Source organism: Lonchura striata, chromosome 1, assembly GCF_050655825.1.
Source record: "Lonchura striata isolate lonStrDom1 chromosome 1, ASM5065582v1, whole genome shotgun sequence".
Classification (NCBI taxonomy): domain Eukaryota; kingdom Metazoa; phylum Chordata; class Aves; order Passeriformes; family Estrildidae; genus Lonchura; species Lonchura striata.
In genome coordinates this window covers 5,187,281-5,199,908 of record NC_140703.1, presented here as the reverse complement: position 1 = coordinate 5,199,908, position 12,628 = coordinate 5,187,281, and the positions used below count along the sequence as shown (strand labels likewise).

The 12,628-nt window shown below is 34.8% G+C and overlaps 1 protein-coding gene across 2 annotated transcripts in view; it reads left to right on the top strand.

Annotated features, from left to right (window-relative positions):
• LTN1 (listerin E3 ubiquitin protein ligase 1) overlaps positions 1-12,628 on the top strand; it is a 31,097-nt gene that overhangs the window by 16,929 nt on the left and 1,540 nt on the right. The window contains exons 16-29 of one of the 2 annotated variants that reach the window (XM_021535375.4): positions 269-458; positions 1,425-1,584; positions 1,750-1,854; positions 2,114-2,256; positions 4,055-4,190; positions 5,229-5,373; positions 6,290-6,503; positions 6,763-7,000; positions 7,792-7,866; positions 8,716-8,902; positions 9,339-9,510; positions 10,600-10,820; positions 11,285-11,479; positions 12,141-12,308. In XM_021535375.4, coding sequence (XP_021391050.3) covers positions 269-458; positions 1,425-1,584; positions 1,750-1,854; positions 2,114-2,256; positions 4,055-4,190; positions 5,229-5,373; positions 6,290-6,503; positions 6,763-7,000; positions 7,792-7,866; positions 8,716-8,902; positions 9,339-9,510; positions 10,600-10,820; positions 11,285-11,479; positions 12,141-12,308 — 2,349 coding nt within the window. The remainder of the gene's footprint in view (positions 1-268; positions 459-1,424; positions 1,585-1,749; positions 1,855-2,113; positions 2,257-4,054; positions 4,191-5,228; positions 5,374-6,289; positions 6,504-6,762; positions 7,001-7,791; positions 7,867-8,715; positions 8,903-9,338; positions 9,511-10,599; positions 10,821-11,284; positions 11,480-12,140; positions 12,309-12,628) is intronic. The other variant, XM_021535377.4, reaches the window with a different exon arrangement.

Genomic DNA, 12,628 nt, shown 5'->3' with positions numbered 1-12,628 from the left:
TTTCCTGTGCAGACACCACTCTACAGTAACCCTACAGTTTCTTGTAAAATACATAGAGTTCTAAAGAAATGTATTTGTTTTGAGCAGCAGTACAGTTTCAAAATACTGCTGTGCAGTTAGATTTTTAATACACTGGAGTGGGTCATCCTCACCATTGTGCATTTGATATGAATATGTATGTTTCATGGTAGTTTCTTAATCATTCTGAATTTTCAAGGTTTAACAGATCAAAGTATTTTTTCATACTCTTTTTATGCACGTATTACAGTGGATGCACAAGCCTCTTTTGGAAGGGAGGCTTAGTATGAATTGTGAACCTCTGGGATCAAGTGTCAAGCTGTGCAACACAAATAAACTTCCAGGCCATCTGTGTACCTCAGCCTTATTAAGTAAAATGGTACTACTTCAGCTGAAAAATGGAAATCATGATGCTGAAAGAAAGAAAATTGATAATATAAGTAAGTTACAATGGTAAAACTTAAAGGAATTTTATTTTATAGTAGTTGTAACCTGAATTGAAAACTAGAAATACGTAGTTGAAGTTTGGCATACAGTTATGAGAAATTATCCTTTTACTTTTTGTTGCCTTTTTTTCCTTTTTTTTTTTTTCCTTTTTTTTTTTTTTTTTTTTTTTATTTTTGTTCAGGTCTCCTTTAAAAATACTTTTTATGTTCCTGGGACCACTTTTGGTTATTTTCATCCTGTCTCAACAGAACTTTGAACTGGGAGAAGTATGAATTTTCAAAACTTCAGATATGTTCATTGCCAAAAAACACTGGGCATTGGCATGACTGGGCTACAAGAACTGTATCCCTCCCTTGAGGGTTTAACCATAATGTAAAGATAGTTTGAGACAAAAGTTTTTCTTAATCCATGAGGTGGAATTTAGTTTCCTTTTATTTTCAAGAATGCTCAAATTAAGTGCAGCATGATCAAATTAACAATTCTATCTCCGAAATTCTCACCATGATGACAAGTGTAATTGTGCAGTGTGGGTCCTTGTAAGCTGATGAAGGAACCACATGCTAGCTCTTTTGAAATTTGCTTGGGTTTCTTCTGGACTTAGATATTGATTGCCTTGTCTTCAAGAAATATATATTAAAGAAAAGAAATATATATTAAAGATAAATATATATTAAATATATATTAAAGAAAAGGAGGGGAACAGAGAAGAGTCATGCCATGCTTAATTTGCTATAAAATTTCTTGACTATCTAGAATAGATTACTGCAGCCTTTTTTCTCTTGTATATTATGGTACAATGGCAAATATCCAGTTCATGCTCTGAAGCATCTGAGATTGCATGTAAAAATAATATCTTTAATGAATTAAAAACATATTAAAAAAAAACCAACAAAAACTTGACCTGGAACTTCTTGCTTATGCAAGTCAGTAGTCATTTATAAACAACAGCTGTTATTTAGTTGCAGAACTGTTGTATTCATTACAATGGATTGAAGAATTGGAGAATCCTCCTAATCTGCTTCTGGAATATCTTCATATGTTAGAAGAGATGCACATCACATATGAGGAGTTCAGTACTCTGAATAGTACAGCTAGCCTGCAGCAAACTGTATTTGACAGGTATGTGAGAACAAGTGAAACAGCTCTTAGCTCTATTTTCCTATTTCTATTGCACAGAGTGCCCCTGTATTCCATCCGTGTGTTGATTCAGAATGCATCCAGATGCTTTTGTGGTGAATCTGAACATCTGCATATGTTAACCAGGGTATTTCTTCTTCTTTAAAGGTCAGAAGAACATGGAAGACTCTGGTCCTTGACCATGGCCAAAGTGATCCGTGCTGAGAACGCCGTATCCTGGGAGAGGAAAGAGCTTTTCAAGACAGCAGACGGGTATCTCAATAGTACTGCCTATAAACTTGCAGTTTGTGGTGAATAGTGATAGTGTGAAATGATCCTGCTTCTGGCCATTGACAACTGAAAGCTGAAAATGAAATTATACTTGTGTATGGCATGTGAAAGTCAGACTTGGTTTAGCATGTGGGATTGTTATGTCAGAGGATATTACCTCATTTGTGAATCAACTGATACTTTGTTTCCTAGTTCAGTTTTTGCATTCCTTTCATTCTTGGTGTTTTGCTTATATGAATAGGTTCCTTCCATTAACAGAGGGCAGATTGCATACACTTCAGTGTTTATCATCTTTCTTAATTGAGGAAGAAAAGAGGGAACTTGTCTTCCATTGTGTGGCCAAACTTATGACATGTACACAGACAGAGCTTTCCAGCACTGATGGTGAGTTGTTCTTACTAGACCTCAGTCTAGTTCATTAGAATTTAAGAACATAATTTTGTAATAAAGTTTGCTTTTAGATAAAACATATTTACTAGAATCGCTCTTCCTAGAAAGAAATGCTTTCTTAGTTTGCCTGTTTCTTCTAGTCTGTTTGGCATAGTAATTTTCTGCCTCATTCAGAAAGTACAGATACAAAATCAGAATGAAAATATTTAGGCTGATATTATTAAAAGCATCCTGTTGTTGCTGTACGTCTAGTTTAATCTATCTTACATAAGCATGCCTGTAAATATCAAAGTTTTCAGTGAACCATTTAGGCTTTACACAGCATACAAAAATACTACTACTGTCAACTGGTCATGATTGTCTTTAGATACTTTGCCAAGAACTCTTTCACACTTTACCTATAATTTTTGAGTAGCTCCTCCAACTGAAAACTGCACTACATTAAATGTGTGCAGCTGTGGAAAATTACCTAAGAAGTGGTTGAGATGTATTATGATATTGCTTTGAATATAGCCACTTCATTTGGGTCTAGAGCCACTCTGGGTCTAAGTTTTCACAAACTTGCTGCTTTTCAAGAAAATTATTTGGACATGCTCACTTAGAGTCCTTCTATCTGTATAAATTAGGTTTTATTTAAGAGGAAAGTCCTTTCTGTTTTTGTCCCTTACTGCTTTTGTGTGTACTTGCACACAGTCTTATTGATCAGTCTATATGAAAACTGAAATGTATGGTTTTTATTTTGCAACAGAACTGCACTTACTTAAATTGAAAAAAAACTATATTCGGTTACTTTAAACTGTGGACACCTTGGCAGTGTTCTCAGGATTTCAGATGAGTTCTTCAAATGGATGTTCTTCAGGTGTGAAAATTGTCAGTGTTAGTGTCACACAGAAGTTGAGAGGAATCTTAAAGATCTCTACTGTGGTAGTTCCTATTCTTTCAACTTAGTTGAGGCTTTCTAGCTTACTAAGTGAACCAATGAGGCAAACAAATGTGTCTGTGAAACTTTGAACAGAAGAAAATGGAAGAATTCACACTCCTCCTCCTTTGTGAAGGCTTTTTATTTGTAATTAGTGCTTCCCTTCTACTACTTCTCAGTTTTGTAGGGATTCCTGAGCAAAACACGTATGTCCAAATTCACATTAAGTGGGATGTAGGTTGTAGGCTTACCATTCCAATGGTGTCTTTTCTTTTCAGCAGCTGAAAAAAATGCTGCTGAGCTTGTTTAAGTAAAGCAGGGGTTTCTTTGGTTGGTTTTGCTATGCATATGTGATACTTTTTTGGTCATTGTGCATGTTGGAAATGTTCATCTTCTCCAAGAAATCTAGATAAATACAGTTCTTCTTAAAAATGGAAAGCAGTACTAATGCAACAGTTGTACTTCACTGCAAAAGTAAAAATTAACATCCTGATAGAACTCCAATTAACATTCCAATAACATTAGAATTCAAAACTTTCAGTTGCATTGTCTTAATTATCTGCCTAAATTATTGCTTAGCTTACTGTATTTTTAGTAGCACAAAAATTTCAGTCTTAGCAGGTATCTTTCCATTTTTTAGATTTTATAAACTATCACTTAATTTTATAGGAGCTGTTTTTTTTAAAAGTTTGGATTGGATATTGTATTTTGATTTAACAATGACATCTGTGGATTAAGTGTTCAAAGAAGAAAGGTTAAGTATTATCCAGACTGTCTTAGAATATTAAAATGAGGTTCTATTGACACACAGTCTAATATTTGTTTTGTCTTGGTAATTAAGACTATTGAGTTTACATTTTTATTATGTCATAGGAGCATTTGGGTGTCTTTCCATTTTGAACTCCTGCTTGAAGGATAGAAGTATTGATTGTGATCATCTACTACCTGCAATACTGAAAATCATAATATCTTGGAAAAATGATAATGAGGACAGCTTTCTCTTTAGCTGGTAGGTGCAACTTTGAGATAATTTGACTTTTATTTCTAAGACAAAAGTTTTAAACCACAGACTAGTTATTAATTCAAATAAAATCAACCTGTACAACTTCCATCTACTGCTCTAATATTACACATCTAAGCTTTTGTAGAAACCTTGGCTTAATATATCCATCACTAGGTAATCACTAACTCATACTGCAGAAAAGTACCTGGAAGGCTGGGAAACCTGAGGAGCTTTGTAAATACTTTTGAAAGATGTCAGCTGTTTTCAAATACATTCAGAACTGGCCAATTTTTGTAGGTGTTGCTGGATGTTCAGTTCCAAGTTCTGATTGTTTATTTTGGTAGCAGGAAGAAAACTTTCATACCAGACTTAGCTGTCTGTCTTTTGAAATTCTGGACCCAAAAATGTAATTTGAAATCTTCCAGCAAGGAGTGAAAAATATACTGAGATTTATTTTTTTTTTTACTACAGTGAGAAAAATACAGGCAACAAAGTTTCAAAATAATCATAAAACCATCGAGTGTTCTGGGTTGGAAGGGATCTTAAAGCTCATCCAGTTCCAACCCCTGCCATGACCAGGTTGCTACAAGATCCATCCAACTTGGGTTAAATGTTTCCAGGAATGGGGCAGCCATAGCTCCTCTGTGCTAGGGAGCTGTGCTAGGGCCTCCCTCACAGGGAAGAATTTCTTCCTAATAATATTTGGACACCTGAGGGCTAATATTTTTTCTTAAATCAGTAACTTAAAATCGTTCTTTTTCTTGCATTGATTTAATTGAAATTTTTAAAATTCATAGTTTACGTAAGTATATTGATTGAACAAATGTGTAACTTGTAGAAATGTATTAATCTGTACTTTAGTAATCTTGTTTAGACTTGACAGCTAATGTAGCACTCTGCCTTTGAAAGGCAGACTATCAAAAATGTGGCACAGCATGGTGGTGCCAGACAGATTTGTCCAGTGAGGAGGAGTGAAGGCAAGAATATAAATACTCAGGTCTACAACATGAACCTATATAAGCTTTGGTTGTTTTTTTATTACAGCAGTCTGAAAGAAGCAAGTGCTCAATTGCTTGGTTTCAACATTGAGATGATGCGTTACCTTCCGTTGTTGCTGAAATATTCCACAGCTCCTTTGGCTGATAACGAGTGGGACTTTTTGATGTGCTCCATGCTGGCTTGGTTAGAGGTAATCTGGAAGCATCTTCACTTTTAATGTACTTACCTGCAATGATACTGTCCTATTTCTTTTTGTGTATGGAGATAAAATCATCTCACTCTTCAAGTAATATGCTATTTAATAATGGCATTGGTAATTGGAGAATGATTTTGAAATATGTCTGCTGTAGGTCTCTATCTTGCAAAGTAATATTCTTTTAAGACACAGTCTAAAGTGATACACAAAAATTAGCTGAATGAAAAGCAGTGTCTGCATTTTAATAATTGATCACATTAAATACCAAAGTTATGTTCTAATGCTGTTAGGAAAGAGATCAGTAGTGTCAGTAGTCAGATGACTACTTCCTGATTAATCAAATAAAGATAAAGAATCTCTCATTCTCTGTCACCTATGCATTTAGAAGTGCAGGCTGGAAACTTCATGTGACTTTTCTTGGTCGCAAGATTAATCTTACCTAATGGTATGTGCCTCAAATGTATTTTGTTTAAAAACAAACAACAAAATTATAAGAAAATCTTGTTGTGTAGACTAAGTAGGGAATATTTTTAATTGATAATGATACTCTGACAGAACTAGTAAGAACAAAGATAAAAAGAAAGCAGCTGTGTTGGGAGAAATACTCTCCTGATAGCCACTTCAATAATTTCCAGTTTTTAGTAGTATGTTGTCCATTGAATTTTCTTTTTGTCATTATAAGGAAGGTTATATAATGGAAAAAAAATCCATGGTTCTAAATATTGGTGAGACTTGGAAATTCATTTCAGGAATTTGTAAACCCACCTCCTCAACCCACAGAATTTTTGAATCGTTCTTGCAATTGAATTGTCTTTGAAATTACACTTTCTGGTGTAGACAGGAAATGTGGAACACATTTTAAAGCAAATTTATGGTTAAGGAATCTTCCTCTGTGTTTATTTCCTCCTAGACAACAAGTGAAAGCCGTTTGCTTTACCATGTCCCGCTTGTGCAGATTTTTGCTTGTGTCAGTTGTGACTTGGCATCTGCCGTTAGCACTTACTTTGAGGCTGCAGCTCCTGACAGTACTGCAAATCTTCCTAAGAACTTGGTCAGTGAATGGAAAGAATTCTTTTCTGAGGGAATTCACAATTTGCTGTTACCTTTGTTGGTGAAAATCACAGGCAAGTATATGTACAAGGGGATAACAGCCAGGCTGTTCTGAAATAGAACTGAACAGGCCACATTTTTGAATTTACAGGAATATAATGTAAATAGAGGTTATAACAACTCAGGTTTTTTAACACTTACATGTTAATTAGTAAAGTGATTGCATATAACATAGAGATTGTGAAGATTAGATGGAACCTGCCAAGTGCAGTCTTGAGTTGTTTATGGTATCATCCATACATTCTGCATCACGGCTTGTCTTCTTTTAAATAGGAGAAACCAAAAACGCATCAGAAGGCTCTTTTCAGAACTCTGTGTTATCATCTTTGGGTGAAGCTCTAACTTACATCTCAAAGGAGCAGTTGTTAAACCATAAGCTGCCACCAAAGTTTGTGGCAGGCCAGAAGACAAATCTTCCAGATGAACTCCAGACTCTACTGAACACACTCTCTCCATTGTTGCTTTTCCGGGCTCGACCTGTCCAGGTTTCTGTCTACCATATGCTGCATAAGTAAGAAGCAAGAAATTTTTCACTCTCGTCACCTCCTGACCCCTTTAAAAAACAAATGTGCTATAGAATATGCACTTGTAGCAAAATCATGTTCCATTATGGGAGAAAAATCCTTAACTGGGCAATTCGTGTTCTGTTTTGGAGGACACTGTATAAAACTATGAATGCTAAAGTTAAAGGTATTGGCAGACTTAAGAAAGGTATTTATTTTTAGCCCTTATTCTAGCACTCATAGAATCCTAAAATCTAAACTGAAATATTCCAGGTTCTATTTGGCCTGACACTACCTTTAAAGAGTATGACGTTTTTATTTTCATTAATTCAGGTAAGAAAGTGAATATAAATAGGTAGTATTGTTATGAACTTCTTGGATATTTCTAATACCCAGAGAGACAATACAAAATTTGTAAAATATGTGCATTTGGCTCCCCAAAATGCAGATTGCAAGGCAGATGGCTTAAGCCAGCCACTATTATCTTTCACTTATACTGAGGCATAAAGTTGAAATAGTTTTATTCTGATAGAGAATTTTATTTTAGCATGGCTCAGGAAAAGTAAAAGGTCTGGAAAGAGAAGTGAGCAAGGATACATGCTTGTTGGCTGTCACTCATGAACCTTCTTTGCAATGGTGACATGTCTCTGAAAGATTCTGTGTTGTTATTAAGGAATAACTGCCATTATTTTATTGCCTGACAGAATGTTGATAAGCAAAGAAATATGCATCACATTAAAATAGTTCATTAAAAATTATTTTTTTAATTAAACTTGATTTCCTTTCCATATTTCTGTAGAATAATGCCTGAATTGCCTAAATTTGATGACGAAGATCTCAAGTCTTATGGTGATGAAGAGGAAGAATTGGCATTGTGTGTATTTTTTCCCTCAATTTTTATAAGACTGTCTTCCATATTTTTAAAGTGTGTTAAAAGATTGAAATTTGCAGAAGAGTAGCTGTCAGCTAGGAGATGTTAAAAAATTGCATAGCTATGACAATAAGGTTATATGTATTTAGAATATTAAATATTTTTGTCCTATCTGCCTTTGCACTAAAACTGGAGACAGTATTTGCAGTTGTTTTTAGGTGAAGATACTGGACTAAATGCCATATATTATGCTTTATATTAGAAAATCTTAGCAAATTTTTGCTTATATTCAGGATGTGTCCATCTGCACAGGTAATTTCAGTTACTTGAAATGGAACAAAATTAACCTATGTGTTTTAGACAGCTTGAATCCAGTGCATTCTCTGGTTTGAAGAGGGAATGTAGTAACTGGTTAAAACTCCTTTTTAATTTCAGCCCAATGATTAATACCTTTCCTAACTGCAGAGGTGAAAAGGCTTTTCAACTCAGAGCCAACAGTGATTGGGAGATCCTTGTTCAGCTGCTCCTTTGTTGGTGTGACCCCAGAGAAAGCAAGCAAAGGAGCTATCCATGATCTAGGTTAAATCAGATCAGCCATAGACCACTCTCAGATGAAGTGATTAGCATTCAGTTTAAATTTGTCTTCTAAGAAGGTAAACACACCAACTATCCCATTCAGGGAAAAAGAAGAAATTTTTAAAAGAGTAAATTTTCCTGTAATAAATTACTTATTTCATGCTCAACGTGCATGGCTTTACTTTCATGACTTTCTAGGAAGGCTATGAACATAAATTCAGTTCATGCTGTGCTCAAGATTTGAGTTTACTATTCTAGATAATATTTTTTCCACAGATCACCTCCAGCAGCTCTTATGTCTATCCTGGCAACTCAAGAACTCTTGCTGGAAAATATCCTGGAATCCATTCCAGTTGGAGAATTTGCAGTTATTCAGCCCCTGAGTGATGAGTTCTGCCTTGTTCTGGGATATCTTCTCACTTGGAAGTTAACATTAGCTTTCTTTAAAGCAGCTTCTTCTCAGGTATATTTTCAGAATCTTCTCCTTTTAACTGAATTTCTTAACCTACTTATTTAGTTTCAGTCTCAAAAGTTTCATCCTGCCTTTTTCTTTTAATTTTGTAACTTCTTATCCCTTGTGTCTGTGAAATTAGTGAAAATTCTGAAAGCACCAACAGACTGAGATTTCTGCACCACTGTACTTGAGAATGGTAAAATTAGAGTGATGAAGAACTAAGATTCATGAAAAGATGACTTGCATTTTCATACAAGCTTGGTACTTACTATAATCTTCTAATCATTCAAAATGGTGCAGAGAACTAAACTTGTGTTCTAAACACTGCTTCTGAATCACAGTGTTGCTCTTCCTCCCTGCTAGGACATATTTGTATTATTTACAGAGTAACCTGTATTTACCATGTTTTGGTTTTTTTGTGAATTTTTTTTTTTAATGCTACCAGCTACGAGTTCTCTACTCACAATACTTTAGAAGAACTAAAAGCTTGAATAAACTGCTTTATCACTTGTTCAGGCTTATGCCTGAAAACCCTGTCTTTTCTGGGCCAACTTCAGAAGTTCCAAATAAGGATACAAAAACCTTCTTTACTGAAGAGCTTCATTTAGATGTCAAAGGTTAGTAAAAACTGTATTTATGCATTTGAGAGAGTTCTTATATTTAAATAAGCTTTTTTTTTCTTAAAGATACTTATTTAGAAAATCTTACCTATAAAAAAAATACACAGAGAGACAAATGCATACATGTGTTTAATAATCTTTGGCTAACACTCCCCACTTGAAACTTAACCAAAGTTGATGTTTATCAGAGAAACCAAGAAAAACAAAACCCAGGAATTGTGCATTGCTACTATTGAATCATGAATGTAACGATTCCAAAACAATGGAAATGTGTGATCTATTCTGGAACCATTGCTTCTAGAGATATCTTTTAATATTAAATAAAATTTCTATATTTTCTTATATTTTAATATATAAATTCAAAATATTAAAAAACATTTAAATATATATATTTTTTAATATTTGAGATGTTAAATTGTGAGTTGTTTTTGTCATGCTGTTCAGAAGACCCAGTTAATCAGTGATGATGAGAGAAGATATGCTGCTTATTTTACCTGAGAAACATGGAAAAGAGAATTAGATTTTTAAGTCCCTTCATTTTTTAAATGTACCTACATAGATATAAGCTAGGAAATGGAGTTTCCATTTCTTCTATTTTTGCTGGATATTCACTGTATGTTGCAGAACAATTTATCTGGATGACCAGAAGAATTGCTGACATGACATCCTGAGGGAAAGTCTTCCCTTATCTCATCATAGAATCATTAAGACCTCTGGGATCATCCAAGTCCACCCTTTGAACACTGTCCTCCAAACACCTTATTGTTTGTTCACTCCAAAGTGAGCCTTTTGTGATTTCTACAATATAAAATTATTGTTGATTCCTGGTGTCCATTTGGAGTTCTGTCTCTAAATTAGAAGGTGAATTCTGAGGTGTGGAGTATCAGGCTAAGGAACAAAAAAAACCAGCCTGGTGAAGAAGGGCTGAGTCAAACAAGCCCTTAGAATAGCAATAATAGGAACATGTACATGAAATTCCAAGTACCACAATTTTATTGGAATCAGAAATTTGTATGTGGTGTGGAGGCACCAACAGCCAGGATTAATGTATTAAAGATATTTCAACACCTTTTATCTCCCTCCCAGGTTCAGGGGTGCTGTCATCCCAGATCCCACACTTGGCCTGCTCTGTGTACCATATAACACTGAAAGATCTGCCAGCCATGGTGAGGCTGTGGTGGAATAGCTGTGAGAAGCGTGTCTTCAATGTTGTGGATAAATTCACAAGCAAATATGTCAGCAGTGTGCTCTCCTCCCAGGAAATATCTTCTGTTCAGACTAGCACACAGTTGTTTAATGGCATGACAGTAAGACTTTTTGTCCTTTCTTTTTATTTGCTTTAGTTTTTTTGCAAACGTTTCAGGAAATTTTACTTCTCAGAACCAGATTGTGGTTCTGTTTTATATGATTGCAATTTTGTTGTTCGAAATTACTGATTAAACATAATTTTGCTTGTTATCAATAAATTAAATTGATTAATATTCTGCTTGGAAATAACATGAAATAATGGATTTTGGGATGTTGAAGAATTTGAGGAAGTGAGTGGAAACTGGTATCAGTATACTATTTTGCTGCTTAAAAGATGTAATTAATCAGTAGATTGAAAACTGGCTGGTAATTCCTTTTTAGTTTACTGAGATATGAGTAGATTTTTGTTTTCTTTGAGAAAATAATATGTATGTGTTTATAGTATATATATATATATATATTTATATACACAAAGGCTAGAGATACTGAGTGACATTTTTTAATATGTGTATTTTTTTCAAAGGTCAAAGCTCGGTCTGCAGCACGAGAAGTCATTGCAACCTATTCTGTTGATGATATCTTTATTGAACTGATAATACAGCTTCCATCAAATTATCCACTGGGATCCATAACAGTTGAGAGTGGAAAGAGGGTTGGTGTGGCTGTACAGCAGTGGCGCAACTGGATGCTACAGTTAAGCACATATCTTACACATCAGGTGAATTTCAGTAATGCTCCTAGTTTTGAAAATTTAGTAAATCCTTATAGCAGAAAAATATTCCTAATTAATGCAGTATTGCATAGATCTGCGTAGTAGATCTCAATAGATTGCAAAGACCTTTGTAGAATTGGGTCACTCTTACCCTCTGCTTTTCTCCAGATACATCAACAGAGGTAAAATGATCAGCCTACTAGGTCCTGTTAAATCCAGAGCCCAAGCTGAAAATTTGGATCTCTTAAGATGTGGCCCAATGTTTGTCCTGCATGGCAGTACCATCTTAACTATAATTTGAAAAAAATCACAAACGAACAACAACAAAAATCAAAAGCAAAAACCCCCTCCATGGAAGTCTATAAAAGACTGATGGTTGCTGAAATTGCATCATCTGTGGTTGGAGCAAAACAAAGCAGTGATTGAAAATTTCAAAATCCATTTTTAAGTGCTCCTGAATATGCTCTTCCTGCACTGTTGAATACTCACTTTTCTGTAGATCAGAGTATTATAAATTATGCACTGCATGTATTGCATGTAATTTCAGTATTGCATGTAATTTCAGATTATAAATCCTTCAGGCTTTGTTTCCTTCATGTTTTTATGACTACAACAGGCATAGTTCAAAGGAGTTCTACAGTATTAACATCTCTTTTCCCTTTGTTAGAATGGAAGTATTATGGAAGGCTTATCTTTGTGGAAAAATAATGTGGATAAACGTTTTGAAGGCGTTGAAGATTGCATGATCTGTTTTTCAGTCATTCATGGTTCAAACTATTCTCTTCCCAAAAAAGCTTGCAGAACATGCAAGAAGAAGTTTCATTCAGCTTGCTTGGTAAGTACCTGGAGCAAATCTTTTTAAATATACAAAACACTCTACAATCAGAGCAGTTTGGGTTGGAAGGGAGCTTAAAGCTCATTTGTTCCATCCCCCTGCCATGGGCAAGGACATCTTCTGCTAGACCAGGTTGTCCAAGCCCCATCCAGCCTGGTTATCCATACAGTTTAAACCAGAAACTTCTACTGTATTGCCAATAATTTTTCACTTTGTCATTGGAGTATCTGGGATTACCTGCACTCATAAATTATTTCTCTGGATTTTGTACTAAGATGTAAGGATGGGTAATGAAAGAAGAGCTGCTACACAGTGTATGT